This window comes from Henckelia pumila, chromosome 1, assembly GCF_033568475.1.
Source record: "Henckelia pumila isolate YLH828 chromosome 1, ASM3356847v2, whole genome shotgun sequence".
Taxonomy (NCBI): Eukaryota; Viridiplantae; Streptophyta; class Magnoliopsida; order Lamiales; family Gesneriaceae; genus Henckelia; species Henckelia pumila.
The window spans coordinates 59771444-59790784 of NC_133120.1; the positions used below are offsets into that span (position 1 = coordinate 59771444).

At 37.2% G+C, this 19341-nt stretch overlaps 1 protein-coding gene across 4 annotated transcripts; it reads right to left on the reverse strand.

Moving 5' to 3' along the window:
• Window positions 1-2898: 2898 nt before the first annotated feature.
• LOC140875229 (protein PUTATIVE RECOMBINATION INITIATION DEFECT 1) lies at window positions 2899-10594 on the reverse strand. Of its 4 annotated transcripts, none has more exons than XM_073278862.1 (9): window positions 10083-10594; window positions 7549-7658; window positions 7290-7465; window positions 6486-6782; window positions 6023-6253; window positions 4506-5563; window positions 4149-4426; window positions 3401-4064; window positions 2899-3186 (listed from the first exon to the last, which is right to left on the reverse strand). In XM_073278862.1, the coding sequence occupies exons 1-9, from the start codon at window positions 10527-10529 to the stop codon at window positions 2950-2952; spliced, it is 3498 nt and encodes a 1165-aa protein (XP_073134963.1). In that variant the 5' UTR covers window positions 10530-10594; the 3' UTR covers window positions 2899-2949. The 4 variants fall into 4 exon arrangements, with proteins under 4 accessions (XP_073134963.1, XP_073134962.1, XP_073134961.1 ...); XM_073278861.1 differs by having other exon boundaries at window positions 4506-5199; window positions 5278-6253; XM_073278860.1 differs by having other exon boundaries at window positions 4506-6253.
• Window positions 10595-19341: the final 8747 nt, after the last annotated feature.

The window sequence follows — 19341 nt, forward strand, 5'->3', positions numbered from 1 at the left end:
TGAACAGTGTCATTGCTTTGTTGCTTAGCTGCTCGGCTGTCTTCTTTGTTGTGATTTTTTCAACCGGTTGACAAGTGACGGTCGTGGCTAAAGCCTTGGTGAGATGAGAGGTTGAGGGATCCTTTTTTGTTATAATCCTTCGCTCAAACTCGTAAGCTTTTAGGTCTGCAAATAGATCGTGAAGCTCAAGTTTGCTGAGCTCTTTGGATTCCCTCATTTCTATCGTCTTGACGTTCCACTCCCTAGGTATTTCTTTCATCACCTTCAAAGCTATTTCTCGATTAGAGTATGTTTTTCCCAAAAAAATAAGTTCACAAATAATGCTATTAAATATTTCATCAAACTCAATCATGGTTTCCCCTGGCTTCATCCTGTCATTATCGAACTTCTGAATGGAAACTGTGAGTTTGTTCTCCTTGGTCTGGTCGCTGTCTTCGCAGAGTTGAGTGAGCTTTTCCCAGATCTCTTTGGCTATTGAGCACGTCTTGATTTTGCTAAACATATTTTTGTCCAGCGTTTTGAAAAAAATGTCTTTGGCCACGTTGTCTAGATTGGCCTTCTTCTTATCTTCGATGGTCCACTCAGATATGTGTTTCTCTACCATCTGTGGTTCGCCGCTTGAAATAACTATAACAGTATTGGCTTTAAGAATCTTCAGTGGTCCATCTGTGATGACATACCACATGTCATCATATTGAGCTGAGAGATGTTTCTGCATACGAATCTTCCAGTCATCATATTCTTCTTTAGAAAACATAGTAATTTTATTAAAAGACGCCATGATTTAAGATTAGATATAAGTAGTTGAGAAAATACCCCGCTCTGATACCACTTGTTGGAGATCAGATGTGTGTGTAGTGGAGGCGAATACACACTCTTAAAATCTTTCGTTTGAAACGCAAAAGTGTTGAGTGAATGTTTAGTCCACTTAACCATTTCTCAACTTCCTGAGTTGTGTGAGCAACTTGAAATTAAGTGCGGAAAGAGCTCACAATCTTAGGTGATATCGACCAGAAATAAAGTGCAGTGCTTTTAAAGTAAATAACACAGAGTTTATGGAAGTTTGAAGGCAATATCCTTCTACGTCTCTCTTTCTTTCACATAGAAATGAATTCACTAGAAAACATTGGTAATTACAATGTTTTGTAATTTACCCACTCCAATATCAGGACTTATACACTGTCCAATATGGAACTCCTAGATTTCACAAGGATAAGATTTTAAGTTCTTATCAAACTTCTCTCGATCTCTTGATGATAGTAGCTGAGTTCCTCGAATTCAGATTCTTCTCAAATCCTTTTATTCAGCTCGTTTTCTTCAATAAATGACCGGATTTGAGTAACCCTTGGAAGATCTTTCGAAGATCAAATATGATATCTGTTAAGTGAGGGTTGTAGTGAGCAAGTAGTATTTAGACAAGTACGAGTGCTCAAGAAGATAACTCGGAGAGTGCTTTTGATTTTCCTTCGGTTTTATATGTTGCTTCCTTGAGTATTTTCTCTTATTTATAGTCCAATGATTCCAACGTCTTTATTTCTTCAATCGAGGTTGTTCTCCTTTGTCTAGAACATGTGGCTTATGATGTCTCAATCATCTTAAAAGTGTTGGTATTATATTTGTTTCTCTCTTACTCAAAAGTAGTACCTGTAATAAATGCGATTTGCCCCTTTCCAAATTTGATGGGTAACGGCTGCAGTTAGACTCTAAGATAGAATGTCTTGGTGATCATTTAGAGTAACTTTTCGCATTCTTTGTCTGCTCATAAATGCTTCAAACTGCTTCATTAAATGCTTCATGACTTATGCATTAAAGATGACTTTTTCAGACAGCCGTTGAGTAGAGTCCGTGACACGCCTTCAAGCGGTTGATGCTTTATTGAGATCGGTAGACAAAAGAGCGTTAGACAATATCTTGAGTACTTGACCGGTAGATATAGACTTAACTGCTTAGTCTTGTGCGGTTGATACTCTGCTTAAATATAAGTGGTTGATGCGAGTCTTCTTTGCAAGCGGTTGATACCTGTTGTATAATGAAAAAAAGGCGGCAAGTACTATAACAATGATGTATTATTTTTTTATCACTATAACTGAAGGATCCAACACTAAAATACCCTTCAAAAAGCGAAAAAAAAAAGAACAAAATCTCTATCTATATTTTAAATTTCATTTATCCGTGATTTTCTTCATTTTTGTGCCTTCATTTTATTTTCAAATTTAAATTGATTTGAAATAAAAATATATATAATATATGTGTATACAATAAATAATATTCATATTTTAATCACAAATAATGCGTGTGCAAGCGCGACTAGTTTATATAAAAAAAATTGAGAGGAGGCCCATAAACTAGTTTATATTTTATTAACTAATCTTTTTTACGTAAAATTTAGCCCCCAAGACGAAATTCTGGGTACGTCCATGTGAAATAATTTTCAAAGGGTAAGTCTCATTTCCCCCATAAAACATGATCATCTAAAAGATGAGGATGATGTTGACCTCCGTGACTTCCGATCTTAGGATGTCTTTAATTTCTCACAAAGGTGATTCAAAATGTGCCAAAAAATTTGATATTCTTTGGGTGAGTGAATCAACCAGATAATTTTAAAGAGCTACAATGCGTACTTGTGTAGTTCTGATCAGATCAACTTATTAAGTGGCTTCTAGAGATACATGATGAAATTGTTATATAATCTTTCTGAAACCGTCAAGCTCATGTGCTTGTATGCTGTAGCCTACTGCTTGACTTGGAAAAACACATGTATATTGTTTTTCTGGGAATATTTTCTATTTTTATTGTTATAAACTAATTAATTAGATTATTGCTATGTATATTGTTATAGAACTCATTGATAAATCACCAATGAACATAGTTTTTAATACCAAAAGTCTCTTACAAAATTCAAATTTTTTTGTTTACACTAAATAAGTCTATCATATTTGCAACGAGTAGTCACGTTTCATCCTCTTCCATGGAAAATTTGGTGAATATTTCTATTTCTTCTAGTAGTTCTTTCGAACAATGAGATCTCAAACCATTTGTTTTAGCAACCGAGTGAGATAACATGAGGCTGACAAGATATGCACGAGCTTTTGTTGCATGATCTTGGTTGACAGCCACATTCCTCATGTGTTCCATTGCATTGGTATCTTGCATTTCACTTTTATTGTACATGTGCCTCCGCCATGCCTGAGAAACGAATACAAATGAGATTTAGTCCCATTTTTTTTAACAGAATCGCTCCTTGTAACATTGCACCCATTACAACTAATCTGAGGTTAACAAATTCTTATGGTATTTGATGTATGGGCCCTTGCTTCTTTACTGATCTTAAACCTTGAGAAGCTATGACAAATTAATGAAAGAGAAGAGTGTGACTATTGAAGGAGCACAGTTTTACTACCTGGAACACTCGATTTAAATGAGTAATATGTTCCGAGTTCAGATAGCCAGAATTCATAAGCTCTCGAAATAAAACCACTAATTCAGTGCTCACATTGCTTGGTGATACATTCTGAATTATTTTGTTTATGGACAAATCATCGAACACTTTAGTGATCCATGGTAGTACTCTGCTTGATTTCAGCAATGCTACCGCAATAAGAGCTGCAGGTTTGTGATGAACCATGAAAGTGTATGGTGTTGTACTTGGAGTCACCAAAGACATCACCAGCTCCTCTACGATCAATCTATACCAATTACTTGCATCAGTGGCCATAGATTCGTTCTCCAGATCTTCCCATTCCATTAGAAGTGACAAACATTGTGCGCAATTCATTGAGACTCTAATATCATCAAAAAATATAAGGCCTTCTAATACAGCTGATACTGATGACACGTACCCTTCTCGACATTTCAAATCATCTGTTTTTTTAATATAATCTGATAGCCCAGTGAGCATTTCCGTGAGGCAGAAAGAAGAAATTAATTTTACTAGAGGTGATCCATAGTGCATCAACTTGCAACAGTCATGGCACCTTATACTGATGTAGGATAGAGTCTCTGTCTCGGTATCATTTTCATGTAGAACTCGGAAGTCAACGAGGCCTGGTAGATTAGCTCGCATACTGGCACAGTAATTAAGTCAGTTCACAGGCGCGAAAGGGAATTTTAGTTTTAGTAATTTCCTTGAGAGCTTGAAATGTATTTACCTTCTGAGAGAGAAGAATAGCAACAGGAGCACAAATATGAGAACTTCCCCTGTATTTGTTCTTTCATCATGATCAACTAGGGCAGGTCCCTTGGAACAAGCTTCAGAGATCATAATATTCACTGTTGAGACCAAAGGAGCACTCAAAATGATGGTTTTCGAAGCTTCTGTTAGAGCCTGATTTCTAGAATGGTACAAAATTAGGGAAAAAATGCTAAGCATCAAGATTACTTCAGTCCAACCATCCAAAGCCACTGCAGGTATTAGGTTGTCCAACAACTACAAAAATAAGGGAAAAGATCTGGTTACTTTTGAGGATTACACGATAACTATAATAGATTCTGATTAATTATTATACCTTTGCAGCTATCCCTATCCAAGCTTCATCATTTGATATTGATTCAGATTGTGCTGATATGAGAATGCTAATGACAAGTTGAGATATCGCCATACGTAATTCAGGAGAGGCGTATCTTGAATTTAAGTAAATGCTTAGCATCACGTCATCTATTCCATGCATGCAAAACTGGTCTGATGCAGCTGGAGCAACTTCAGTTATTTCAGTTACAGCTTTTATGACTGAAATGATATCATAATCTTGACCAGCATTTCCAACAAGCTCTCCCAGCAAGTGTATAAAAATCATAGCAACAAAGTTGTCTCCACTCGTTATCAGCTCTGCAAACACATGCAAATTAATTGTTTGTGTGATTTCATGACCATTTGAGCTGTGCTGCCTGCAGAACCACAATATCTGTTTGGACAATGACTTGCAGAGTTTTTCTTGCTGGAACAACCATTTCAGCGATGTCAAATGGATTCTTGTAGAAAGAGAATTCCAATCTATCTCAGACAATAGCTGGAACAGGATTCTTTCAGCTTCTGGGCTGTAAGGTATTTGGTAGCTCATTTTGGCAAATCCCCTATGAAGCCCATAAAGATTTACTAATAGTTCTATTGTCACTGAGATAGAAACTCTGCCTACAAAATCACCGCTGTTGAGTAAAATATATTGCTCCAGGGAAGCTAATATCAATTTATCATCACCAATCCTTGCAAAAAGAACAACTGTTAATCTAGTTGAAATCTGATACAAAAGGGTGTGTAGAATACTGTTGAGGAGCTTGTACCTGTCATTATACAGAGAGCTAATATAGAGAATCAGTAGCACTGCCGATTGACAACAAAATAATTCCTGATTACGAGAACTGTTCTGACGAAGAAGGAATAGCAAATCTGTGGGGTCAGAAGGCAGAAGGAAAGCAGCATCTCTAATGGGTTGCCCAGAATCATTCCCAAGAAGCACGTCCACAACAGAACCAAAGATCAGATATGCCCTACCTCTCATTCTTTCAGTTGGAAATAAACCCAAGCATCCAAATAATATACTGAACCAGGAACATGAAACTAGAGACTCTGTAAATTTCTTGGTATCAGTATCAGTATCAGTATCAGAATCTTGTAGCAGTATAGAATGAAAGGTTTCAATCACTCCCAAGGCAATATCCTCTCCTTCAAGATCATTGATCACAGTCATGAACCAAGGTAATAGTTTTAATCTACATAAGTCTAAAATACAAATTCTTAGTTCCATATCAGTAGCTTTTGAGGAACCATCACACTTATTGTATGCATATGCTTCCGTCAGTAGATATAGAAAATGCAAAATTTGATCTCTGTGTATCTGACTGTCACCTAAACAAGTTGAAACGGCGGATCTTGATGCATCCATTATTGATGTTACAAAACTTGAGTTACCAGGAGAAGATGGAAATTTCATTAGAGCAACAAATAATCTGCATGATAAAGAGAATGTCTCTGGAAGCATGCCAATCTCACCATCTAAGTTCTTAAACATTCGAGTCAAGATAATACCTATTTCGCCAACATCAGAAGTAGATATTATTCCGGGACAGTTTGATACACAGTTTAAAATAAGCTTCAGTACCAGACACTGTACAGGATGAAAAGGAACTTCAGCTACATGACGCAGAATTGGAACCAGTGTTGTGAACCCAATGGCAAGTCTTTGTCTGAAGGACTGCTCAGCTGCTGATAGAAGATCAAGAACCTGAAGAGAGGAGTTCACAATTGGATCTTCTCTACCTGGAAAATGACAAGAAACATTATAAGCATAAATTGACAGATAAAAATGTACAAGTTATACTTTGCATAATATATCTTATTTGATTGAAACAATATGGTGGGAAAACGTAACGAAGCTATGTCATATTCCCATATGAGGCCTAGCTTGAAAACATAATATTCAATTCTGGATTGTTCGGACATTTACAGAACTTTAATATCATTAGGAAGATGATGTTTCTTTAAAGTTTACCTGACAGTCTCAGCATTTCAAATATGTAATCTGCTATGTTCTGTTCTATAAGTACTTGAAGTTCTTTGCCAGAGGCATCTGTGTGTGAAAGAAATAGAAATATTAAATCCAATGTGGCAATTTGAAGTTGGCTATCTGAAGAAAGCAGGGGGCCTTTAACAGCCTCTGCAAACAAGACTTCCAAAGATTGCTCTGAAGTTTGCATGAAGTTGTCAGCTTCGCAGGAGTTCACACTGCCCACATGATTTATACATGCACCCTGAAAGAACCCTCTCCGGGCCAACACCGTCAACAACGCTGCACAGTGCAAGAGGTGATTAAAATACACAAAATTAACGTCACTAAAAATCTACAATCCTTAGTTGCATAATCACATGCTAAACGTGAAACCATATCAAGCACAGCATCTTCAAATATAACTGTGTAAAGTAGTGTTTGGTTTGCCAAGTGTCTTAAATATATCAAGAACTGCAGCCTTACAGCAAACAAATTAAAGTTATCGAATGTGATAGTCATTACTATCCTGGGTTATTTACAACAGAGTTTTTAGGTTTCAACTATTGGTGATCATCAACAATTAACATGTCCCGTTATTTGGAATTTTGGCCAGGGAACCCTGAATACAACATTCTGTGATGTGAAAGGTGTAACGGTCTGGACTTGTATATATTAAGTATTGGTAGTCCAAAACAAGTTAAGTAATCTACAACTATTTGCTCATTGGAATTGTGTAAAGAAGAAAATAAAGGAATCTTCTAAAATGCAAAGATAACTTGGAAAAAATTTCAATACATGGAAGCACACCTACACAGTTTAACCGAACATCGTCACTTTCACTTTTCATGAGGACTTCCAGTGGTAAGTGCACAAGCTTGGGGCCGCAGGCAGCAAATACATCAGTACTGTTATCATCCATATCTATGTACTGGAGGAGGGACAAGCGATACAGAACAAACATGATCTCCCCTTGGATCACTTCGCTGTATTCAAAAGGGAAGAAACGCATTTCAGAAATAAATGGCAAGTGACAGGATACAGTCTAGTAGTGCATTACTTAACCCACCTTGACAACTGAAGACCTGTGATTAGGTTGCAAATGAGGGTATCCTTATCCTTAATGATGGCGTACAATTTACTTTCCTGACTATCTAATAGAACACCAAAGCAGTGCAGCTGCATTGCAAATATATGAAGGTTGTCAAGGAAGACTTTATCTAGACGTGGGTCAAATACACAGAATCACTTTATCAAGACGTGGGTCAAAGATACAGAATTACAGAAACAAAAATCGTTCTCTTAACAGTATATTCTTTACAATGTTGTAAATGGCGGGAGGCGGTGGCGGGGCGGTCAGTGACCCCCTACCGCCTCGGCCGTTAGGCGGTGCCCAAGGGGTGCCTAGGCGGTTGAATTTTTTTAGCAATTTTTAATAGACAATTATCTATAATCATGCAATGTAATTACAAATAATCAAAAAAAATTTGTGTAATATATGTAATTAAATAATTTTTTTGCCTAAAGAAGCTTCATACAATATATACAATCTAGATAAAGTGCAAATAAATATATAAATACAAACTAACAAGATAATTAAGGTGGTGGAAGACAGCGGCAGCGGAGGAGGGCGGATGGAGGCGGTTTGAGGCAAGTGGTGGTTGATGGTGGAGAACATTTGAAACCAAAAGTAAATACTAAAGAGAGTGAGACATGTTTTTATTATATCTAAGGTTTTTAAAATTGATTGACTTTGACTGATTTTTAAAATTATTTGACTTTGAGAGTTGACTGAAATTTTAAAATCATTGACCGTCTCGGCCGCCTCGACCGCCTTTTTGCCCGCCTCGACCGCCTGCTTGCCCGCCTCTGCCGCCGGATGGCCTCGGACCGCCGACAGAGACCACCTTAGGCTAAGGCGGGACGGTCGAGGGCCGCCTATCGCCTAGGCGGTGCCTAGGCGGCCGCCTCGACCGCCATTTAGAACACTGATTCTTTAAGGAACCTGATACTTGATTCATGCAAATAATCTATAAATGATTCACATCCATGAATCAACTGTTGAGGATGAAAAGGAACTTAGAGGCTTCTCGCTTTAAAAGTGTAAACATTCTTTAAATTAAATATAAAACATTTATTCATCATCAGCATCATCTGCTCCAGGAGTCAGAAGAGAAAAAAAGAATATAAGCCAAATAATATAATATTTTCCTATATTACATGTTCAGTGATACCTTCTCCTACATTTAAATGTCAGTGCAATGTGAATGGTTTATAAGGGTTTATATAATAAGTCCTACCAATTTGGGTTATCATTTTCGTAGAGCAAGTGCAAACAAAGTGAAGATTAGGAGGAAAAAACAATGTTTTTATTTATTATTCAATTATAATGGCAAAAAATATAAGCCAAATAATATAATATTTTCCTATATTACATGTTCAGTGATACCTTCTCCTACATTTAAATGTCAGTGCAATGTGAATGGTTTATAAGGGTTTATATAATAAGTCCTACCAATTTGGGTTATCATTTTCGTAGAGCAAGTGCAAACAAAGTGAAGATTAGGAGGAAAAAACAATGTTTTTATTTATTATTCAATTATAATGGCAAAAAATATGCATACAAAAGGAGCAAGATGGACAAACAAAAGACAAACTAACGTTAGGGAATTACGCAGCTTTAAATTAGGGACTTACATAGCTATAGACTAGAAATCTATGCAGCTTTAAATGTAGGGATTTTGAAAAACATACAAACTCTCCAAACACAAAAATATATCAACTTCCCCTTCAAATATGATTTCCAACGCTCTCCTCTAGCTCGAGCATATACGTTAATCATACCTACCCTGCATGTTATTTTTTCAAAGCTCAATTTAAGAAAGCCTTTTGTTAGGATATCTGTAGTTTGTTGCCTTGTCTAGAGATATTCGTATTGCACACTTCAAAGTTCAAACTCCAATATTTTTTTGGATAAAATGCCAATCAATCTCTACATGTTTTGTTAAGTCATATCTCATGATGTGCTAGACTATGAGATATGTGTACCAGTAACATAAAATATGCATCAGCGTAGTGTCAAGCAATAAACATACCAGATACTTTCATAAACCATCAATTTGAGAAACTGATCATAAAATATGCACACACGTATAGTATCAAGCAATCAATATACCAGATACCTCCATAGACCATCAATTTGAACATTATTGCAATGAACAGAGGTTCGGTGTTATAGTTGTGACATAGCTTCTGGAGTTGTTTGTACCATTGCAAATTATTCAAAATTTCTCACATAAACACAATATCATCATCGACAACTGCTGTGTAATATCATCAATGTAAAAGTCTGAATCCACAATGTAACTGAAAAGGACTCACAGAGACAATTACCATTCCTAAACAGTTAGACGAACAAAATAAATAAATTTCTGGTAATTGAATGTTTTCAACTCGCGAAAGTAAGTTTACAACACAAGGATAATGTAGAAATATAATTTCCACAGTTTTAGCTTTACGACCCATGCAAAAATATCCAATCACCGACAAATCCAAAATCATAAGTCACAAACTAATGAAAACAGCATTTGATTGGATTATTACCATGTACAACTGGCGGCGGCTCCAAGCCAAGGATCCAGTAGAAAGGCAATTCGAAACTCTAGCAGCGAACTCCATCCGCACATCCTCATTGGAATTACTTTCCGCGGCTTCACAAATTCTCAGGATCAAATCGATGGTTTGATTTGCAATTGGCTCGTCATCGAAGTTTGACAAGACGTAGACAAGTGGAGAAATGAGGAAGTGAGAGTGGAAGGTAAGAAGAGAATGGAGGAAATGAGACTGAGAGATGGCTTGAGAGAGCTGGGAGAGGGCGTAGGATACGTGAACGGTGGGAGATTTAGGGTTGGAAAGAAGGGCAGAGAGGCAGAGCAGGCAGATGGAGCCTCCCTCAGCCGTCGGAAGGATGAGGGTTGAGCTGTGGCCCTGGGAGCAGCTTTCCGGCGGCTTCAGCGGCGGTTGCAGTGACAGGGCTCCGGTGGAGTACATTCTTTTCCCGGAAGAGGGAGATATGATTTGAAATGAGGCGGGAGACAAATCTAAATTACTTTTTAGTGTCATGTCATATCATATGCGACTAGCAGCCGGGCACACTCCGTGAGCAATTTAATATATATAAATATTGAATATTAATTTCTTGACATTAAGGGTACGTTTGGTTGGCTATATTAGATGGGATAGTGACTTTTAAAATAGGCTAAACCATAGTTTGGTAGCATGTTAAATAATTGGGCCTAATATCTCCTACATGGGATAGGTCTTTATTACCTTGGTTTAAATAAACTCACCAAATACCCAAAGTTTGTTTATCTCTCTTTCTATCCTAGTTGCCCGTTCCCATAATACCCCCAACAAGGTTTTCATTTTTACGCTATGATGAAATGGAAGGCGAAGATTATGGAATTTCTTTATGTATGGTAAACTGCTCCGATATGTAGGTAACTCCACAACACCATAGTAGTTGACGCCAAGATCCAATCAAATTCTGAGATTGGATTATGATATTCTGATGTTTTCTTCTCTTCACTTCTTACAGAGGCATTTTCATTGAGCCGGTACTAGTTAGGTAAGTTTGTTTATAATCTTGGGTCACGAAATTTAATTTTAGGTAATGATGGTATTATTTGAAATTATAAGTCTGTTTTCGGAAACAAATCTGCGCAACTAAAAAAACGAGACTCAAGATATTTCATAGGAGAAATGTGTTGAAGAATTCGTGGCAACGCCCATTTCAGAAGCCTTTCATGTCCCGTGATTTACATATATGTGATACCACTGCTCCTCATCTCTATTTTTTGTTGAAAAAAAAAACACATCGTTCGAAAAACATTATTCTGAGAATTTGAATTATGTTTACATATAATTCATCCTCTGCAATAATTAATTAATCTGACAAATGTACATACTTTTGTGCATTTAGTAAAACGCTTGGCATCGATACATTAGGTTCCGTGCTTGGTTAACCATTTTTTGGAGTATAGATGAAGTTTGGGAAGGAATGAGTATTTTTGTTCACATGTTGTGTAAGAAACACGCTACTTGCTGGGTGTGATGACCAATTCATTATGTTTGATCGAATAACCACATGTTAAAATCTTATAAGAATGTATACAGAAGCAATGTTGATGACACATGTAGGCAAACTAAAGCTGTTATATGTGTTTCTTATTTGGTAGGGCATAGTATATGCAATACTTTTCTTGACCTCCTTGTTTTTTTGATGTTATCCGTGTTTCCCAAAAATAATGAAAACGTTATTTCATTTTGGTTCCATTAATGTTAACCATATTTAATTATAATTTTGTGTGAAGTATCTTTGAAGATGGCCATTAAGCGTAGGCATGTTGTACTTTTGGTGATAGTACACCAAATAATGTGTCGTTCAATGTTGATATTGTTACTTGTGAGACGGTATCTACAAAGAAAGCGTGCAAAACGACTCCGTGACAAGCGTAGATCATGTTCATCGTACAACATGACCCAAAAAATTGGTCTGCAAATGAACCATTTGAACATGATTATTAACATAGGAGATGTGCAGTGCGTGGTAAACTTAAGGATAAATAGAAATGCATTTGCACGATTGTGTTACTTGGTAACTCATGTTGGAGGGTTAGTAGAGGGGAGATATGCGTGTATTGAAGAGAAAGTCGCTATGTTCCTATCTATACTGGCTCATCACAAGAAAAATCGTGTGGTTGGTCATGACTATGTACGTAGTGGACATACCATCAGCATACATTTCCATGAAGTTCTCCAATCAATACTCATGTTACATCCCTTACTACTGGTTAAACTGTCGCCTGTTGATGACACGTGCATTAACGACAGTTGGAAATGGTTCAAGGTAACTTTAGAATTGGTTTTCATTTCTTGTACAAAATATACAAGGATATTTGAGAAAATAACAAATACATTGTGATTGTACAGGGATGTCTTGGTGCATTGGACAGAACGTATATCAGTGTAAATGTACCGTCCATAGACCAGGCACGATATAGAACAAGAAAAGGTACAATTTCAGTCAACGTTCTTGGGGTCTGCGATCGTGACATGAAGTTCATCTATGCACTTACGGGGTGGGAGGGATCTGCAGCAGATTCGAGAGTTCTTCGTGATGCTTTAACCGGTGACGATGTATTTAAAGTTCCTAGAGGTTCTTCACATTCTGAATTTCTTATCAATAAATTAGTTAACTGTACGCATACAACTTAATGTTGGATCCTGAAAAATTTTTAATCATAACCATACATGTGCTGAAATAAATTTCTTTCAATCTATGTAGGTTGCTATTATCTATGTGACAATGGATACGCCAACGTCGAGGGCTTTTTGACTCCTTACAGGCTAGTACGTTACCATAGAGATGCTTGGGGAAACCGTGCAATTGGTCCCCAAAATTACAAGGAGTTATTCAACTTGAGACACTCTTGTCGTGAAAATTTCTCGCAAGAGTACGAGTGTCAAGTTTTAATATAGTGATTAAATCAGATATCGATCCCACAGGGAGTAAAATGAAAATATTTAGTGCTTGTAATTAAAATAGTCCAAACTTTATCTAGAAAATCAATAACTCAGAATTTTGCATAAAAATAAATAATCAAGATGTTTTTGATAGCACGCACACAACTTTCAGATAAATATCAATCAGAGAAAAATGGTCTAGAGGTATAGATTTCACCTGGATTCAACAACAATCAATCCTAATTAATTAATCTTCATGAATTTCAAGGAATTAATAGCCAAGAACACTTAAGTGTATTATTCCCTCTCCCGAGTGCCGAATAAACTATATCAACTATAATTCAATTCCAATATCCCTATTAAGAATCTACTTGCAGTGATCAATTCAAAACAATGTTCTTTTTAAAAGCTCTGTTAAAATTATACACTCTCCCGAGCAATGTAAATAATTAACAGTGTATTTTCCAATGGTCCTATTCAAAATCTCCTCTCCCGAGTGCTAGATTTCAAATAAATATAACAAATCAATTATTGATCAGATAATTGAAAAGACAATCAATTCTAGAAAAACAATTAATCTAGAAGAAACTCAATTCAATAAAATCAAGAATTCATGAAAGTGTCTACACTAGGTTCCATCCGACCTCTAGACTCTAAAAAATTAGTTCATAATAAAATTCTGAAAACAATAAATCATGTTCAAAAATCCAGACATATTCAGAATTAAATAAATAAAAGATAAGAAACAAATCCGTCGTCGATGCCATGTCCGGTCTATCAAACTCCGTCTTTGTTCTTCAATTAAGCTCCAGAAAATCCTAGAAATCTCACGATCAAAATCTCTGATGTGCGTAAGTTTGTGTTGTGGCGGCTCTCTCCTCAAGTCAGATGAAAAATTCCCTTTTATATCGCATGTGAAAAAGCCCACTCAAAAGCCCATAAAAATTATCCTTCCCGATAATTAATCAATCACGCTGAAATCTCACGACACGCGCCCGCTCCAGGACTCACACGAGCACGTATAAGGTTCTGTTTTCAATTCTTCAATCTCTCACCACACAGCGCGATAGCGCTTCTCTCTTCTCTGATTAGCGCCAAAAGTAGCGCAAACAATTTAGGGCCCAAAAGAAAAGCCCACTAACAATCTTCTTGTCTGATCGTTTTTTTTCTTCTTTCTTTTCAATCTCTTCTTTTCTTTCACTTATTCTTTTCTTTTTCCTTTCTCTTCTAAATTCTTATTTGTCTTCTCTTCTCCAAATAAATTTCATAATTCCCTACAAACACAAAAACAACAAAACCCACACATAAATCTGCTCGAAACAAACGATTAACAATTAAAATCATATATAAATTAAGTGTATAAAATACACTTATCAAATACCCCCAAACTTAGACTTTTGCTAGTCCCGAGCAAAACAATTAAATTCCAAAAACACATTCTATCAAACCAACAAGAATAGTTAAAAAATATTAAGGAGCAATGGCATCAGCAATGATTTCAAAAAAAATTCAAATCCAATCATGTCACACCCACTTAACACTTGAAATTTTTCAGCCATAACAAAAATAACCTCATGAACTCACAATCTCCACAAATCATGTTCAAAACACCCTTATCCAAGTTCAATTCAAACATTCATAGATCATGAGGACTTTTCAGGGTAGCATAGGATCAAATCAAGGATATCTATCAAAAACACTCACAATTAGGTAAATGCAAAGAATAATAGTGTGTGCGTGTTTCGATCAAAATTCATAATCATTAAAAGCATCAATCAACAGTCCATAGGTTAAATTCTCGCAACTCTTCTCCACTAGTATATTGGGCAACTGAGACTCGGTCAATAGGACTTATTCAGCTTATAATGTAAGGCCTGGCTCATGGCTACAAATGAAGGATAAGAATTCAAATTAAGGAGTAATTTATATTCATGCTTAACTCTAATTTCAACTCCTTTACATTCACAATTTCATACTTATTTTTCTTTCACTTCATTCATTTTTCAACCTTTTCTCACTTTATCTCTTTCGCAACTTTTTTCTACTACCTTTTTTTCATATTTTCAATTCATCCACCACACCATTCAATTTTCACAAATATCAACTAGGAGCATAAAACAATTTAGTATTCAAATTACTCCCTTAAAGGTAGGAATTAGTGTTTAGGCTATTCAGGTAGTTAATGTAGGACCTTGAAATAATGACGAATGGGGGTTTAGTCACACGTTTACACGCATGCCATTCGATTTTCAATAAAGCTCAAACAAGGTACTATGGATAACAAATAATTAGGTAGCTTGAAAGGCTCAAACGAATTCAGAAAAATCATCTAAATCATTCCTAATCACAGTATTTCCCGTATTTCGCCTCGAAGAGTGTTTGAACTAGTTCTAGACAAGTATCAATCCACAATTAAATCATACAAATATCAATCAGTGCAGAAAAGATAATCATCAGCAGTAAACGATGATTTTCCAACAAATTTCAGATTTCTCATACCTCAAAGTACTAATAAACGTGTACGCTCAAATAGGCAACTAAGGATAAATTTGTTCAATGAAAATTAGGCCCAAAATTTCAAACAATGCCTCAATCATCTCTATGTTTGTATGTTTCAAAAATCAGATTCAAGTATTAATCACATAGTATATAGAAAATTATTCATTCAATTGGTTCCATTTTTCTCAAAAATATTTGTCAAAATAGGTAGACAATCATGGATTTCAGTTATAGCACAAAAATATTTTTTCATCAACAGCCATGCATCCATTTCTTTCTTGACTTCTTTTCAACTCAACTCACTACACAATTAAACTCAATAAAAATTTTATCTATGAAATTCAAAACTCAACTTTCAACAATCAAATCAACAAAATCAGACATTGATTTACCCCCCCAAACTTAATGTAATCATTGTCCCTAATGATTAAAAACAATAAAAAAACAAGGGACTCATACCTTCGACACCGAGCGTCAGTACTCGGCGTTATCGTCGTCTCCATTAAAATAATTTGCATCATCAACCTTCAACCTTAACAGCGGCCGACCATCGAAGGAAGTTGACGACGCACAAGATGAACATCCAAATTAACCTGAACATGATACATGCATACGATTAAAACACACAAAAAAAAAATTAAACGCAAAACAATCGATCAAGACAATATATAGCGTTGGAATGTATAGAGGAAGAAAGAAAAAAATTATGATTGCGCATAGGAGATGTGGCTCTAGAACTCGATGCGGCATTGAAGTGGAAAAGCTGCTAGAAGATGTTGTTTAGGAGCATGGGCAGTGCAGGTAAGGTGTTCTCGTTTGCGCTTATGTTTCTAGCTGGAGTCCTGCACGTTTGCTCATCATTAGGTGCTGAAAGGGATGTTGTTTGCGCGAGGAGAGTAGCTGGGATGCGCATGGAAGTTTAGCTGGATTGCACGCATGAAAATGGACATGCGCAGATGAGGTTGGTTCGTGCAAGATGTGAGGCGCGATTGCTCTTGGTTCAGCGCTAATGAGTCAGGTTAGCGCATGGTGGTGTTGCAGCTCAGAGGAGTAGCAGCTGGAGGCTCGAGTTTGTTAGCTGTTGAAGGTTGTTGGTGCATAAGGGGAAGCGCAGAATGAGAGGTGGGAAGCGCGATCGCTCCATGTCTAGCGCAAATGAGGAGGACTAGAGCGCGATAGCGCAAGATGGAGGGGTGATTAGCGCTAGATGATGCGCTGATGGTGGAGCTGGTAGCGCGATTGCGTTTGATTAAGCGCTAATGGAATTGGTTGTTGGCGCTTGAAGGTGATGCGCGATAGCGCTATATGAAGCGCAGATGGGTTGCACGATTGCGCTTTAAGATGCGCCAAATAGCTAGTAGCAATGCGTAGAGGAAGAGCGTGCGCGGGATAGGTGACGAGCGGGCGCGCACAAGCCTTGGGTTTGATTTCCTAATCCAGAGCGGGCGCTTCACAAGAATGCGCGAGCACGCATAAGCTACTGCCCAAAATTCCAAAAATCCTAAAAAATCGAAAGAAAAAAATCAAAAAAACATAAATTAACTAATTAACTAAAATAAAAAAAATAAAGCATAAATTAATCATAAAAATAGAAAAGAACTAAAAAAAATTAAAACAAAAATTTTGGGTTGCCTCCCAAAAAGCGCTTGGTTTATAGTCATCAGCCCGACTTGCACCGGTTTAAGCTTTCCCCTTCTCTTTCACTCGCCAAATAAATTCCACGAACCGCCTTTTAAATTTTGCTTTATTCTTCGTGGATTTCTTTGGTGGTAAATTTGGTCTTTCTCCTTCGATGAATCAACCGCAAAATCGGCTCTTTGACAACCCTTCAACTTCATAACCGGTTCAATTGAGCATAAGTCTTCAATGGGTGGATTAGATATCTTCATAAATAGATTGAAAATTACGCGTTCGCTTTCTACACCCATCGACAATTCACCCTTCTTCACTTCAATTTTTGCATCCGCAGTGGCCAAAAACGGTCTCCCAAAAATCAACGGAGCCCCATGATCCGCTTCAATATCCAAGATCACAAAATCCGCTGAAAATATAAATTTATCCACCTTGACTAGAACATCTTCTACAATTCCTAGTGGATATTTAATGCTTCTATCCGCCAATTGCAATGAAATCTTAGTCGATTTCATGTCTCCCAACGCCAAGGCCCTGTAAATAGATAATGACATTAAATTAATACTGGCCCCTAAATCACAAAGTGCATTATTAAAATAAGAAAAGCCAATAGAACAAGGAATAGTAAAACTCTCTGGATCCTTAAGCTTTTGTGGCATCTTCTTTTGCAGCACCGCACTGCACTCTTCAGTCAGATTGACAACCTCGTTCTCTAGCAGTCTCCTTTTCTTGGACATCATCTCCTTGATGAACTTCGCATAGTTCGGCATTTGCTCCAAAGCTTCAGCAAAGGGGATGTTGATGTGAATTTTCTTGAAAATCTCCAAGAACTTGGAGAACTCGTCCAATGATTTCTTCTTGAATCTTTGCGGGTAGGGGAGTGGAGGCTTGTACATCGGTTTTGGCTCCCGTTCAAGCTCCTTATTCTTGACTTCCTTTTCTTCAACTACAGATTTTTCAGGCATCTTGCTCTCAGGTTGGCACTCTTCTCTATTTACTTGATTCTCACTCTTCAACGTGATAGCATTGCACGGCTCCTTAGGATTTACCTCAGTATTGCTAGGGAACTGGCCGCGGTTGTTGTCTTTCAGTGCGTTCGCCAACTGCCCAATACTAGTCTCCATGGATTGCAACACCGCGCCCATGTTGGCCATGTGCATCTCCAAGCTATCGAGGCGAGACTTAGTTCTCGCCATCCTCTTACCTGATTCCTGCACAAAAGTACTAACCACATCCTCCAAAGACTGCTTACCCTCATCCTTATTTGTATTGAACCCCGGAGGATTCAGCACATTTTTATTGTTAGCATACGAAAAATTTTCATAATTACGCAAGCTAGGATGGTAAGTATTAGGGACAGGGTTACCTCTGTAAGCTCCATAACCTCGGTAGCCTTTAGGAGAAATATAATTAACTTCCTCTATGGCATGTGATCCTTCAACTCCAGTTGAATCTGCAACATGAATCTTATTCAAAGAAGCTACCTGTGTAGTCAGTGCAGATAATTGAGCAGTGATAGACGTGAGAGGATCCACAACATACACTCCAGCTGGCTTCTTTACTCCTATACGCTCAGATGGCCATTGGAAACTATTGACCGTCATCTCCTCCAACATATCATAAGCTTGAACATGATCCTTCGCAAATATAGTACCTCCAGCCGCAGAATCCACATTCATTCTCGTAGGCGCATTCAGTCCGTTGTAAACCACTCGATCTGTTCCCAATCTGCAAAATTGTGGTTAGGACAACGTCTAAGTAATTCTTTATACCTTTCCCATGCCTCGTAGAGCTGTTCAGAGTCCATCTTCCTGAATGTGCTGATCTCTATCTTCAATTGGGTAGTTTTGGTAGGTGAAAAATATCCCTATTAATAATCTACTTGCAGTATTCAATTAAGAATTTTGGATGATGCGCTGATGGTGGTGCTGGTAGCACGATTGCGTTTGATTAAGCGCTAATGGAATTGGTTGTTGGCGCTTGAACACTTAAGTGTATTATTCCCTCTCCCGAGTGCCGAATAAACTATATCAACTACAATTCAATTCCAATATCCCTATTAAGAATCTACTTGCAGTGATCAATTCAAAACAATGCTCTTTTTAAAAGCTCTGTTAAAATTATACACTCTCCCGAGCAATATAAATAATTAACAGTGTATTTTTCAATGGTCCTATTCAAAATTTCCTCTCCCGAGTGCCAGATT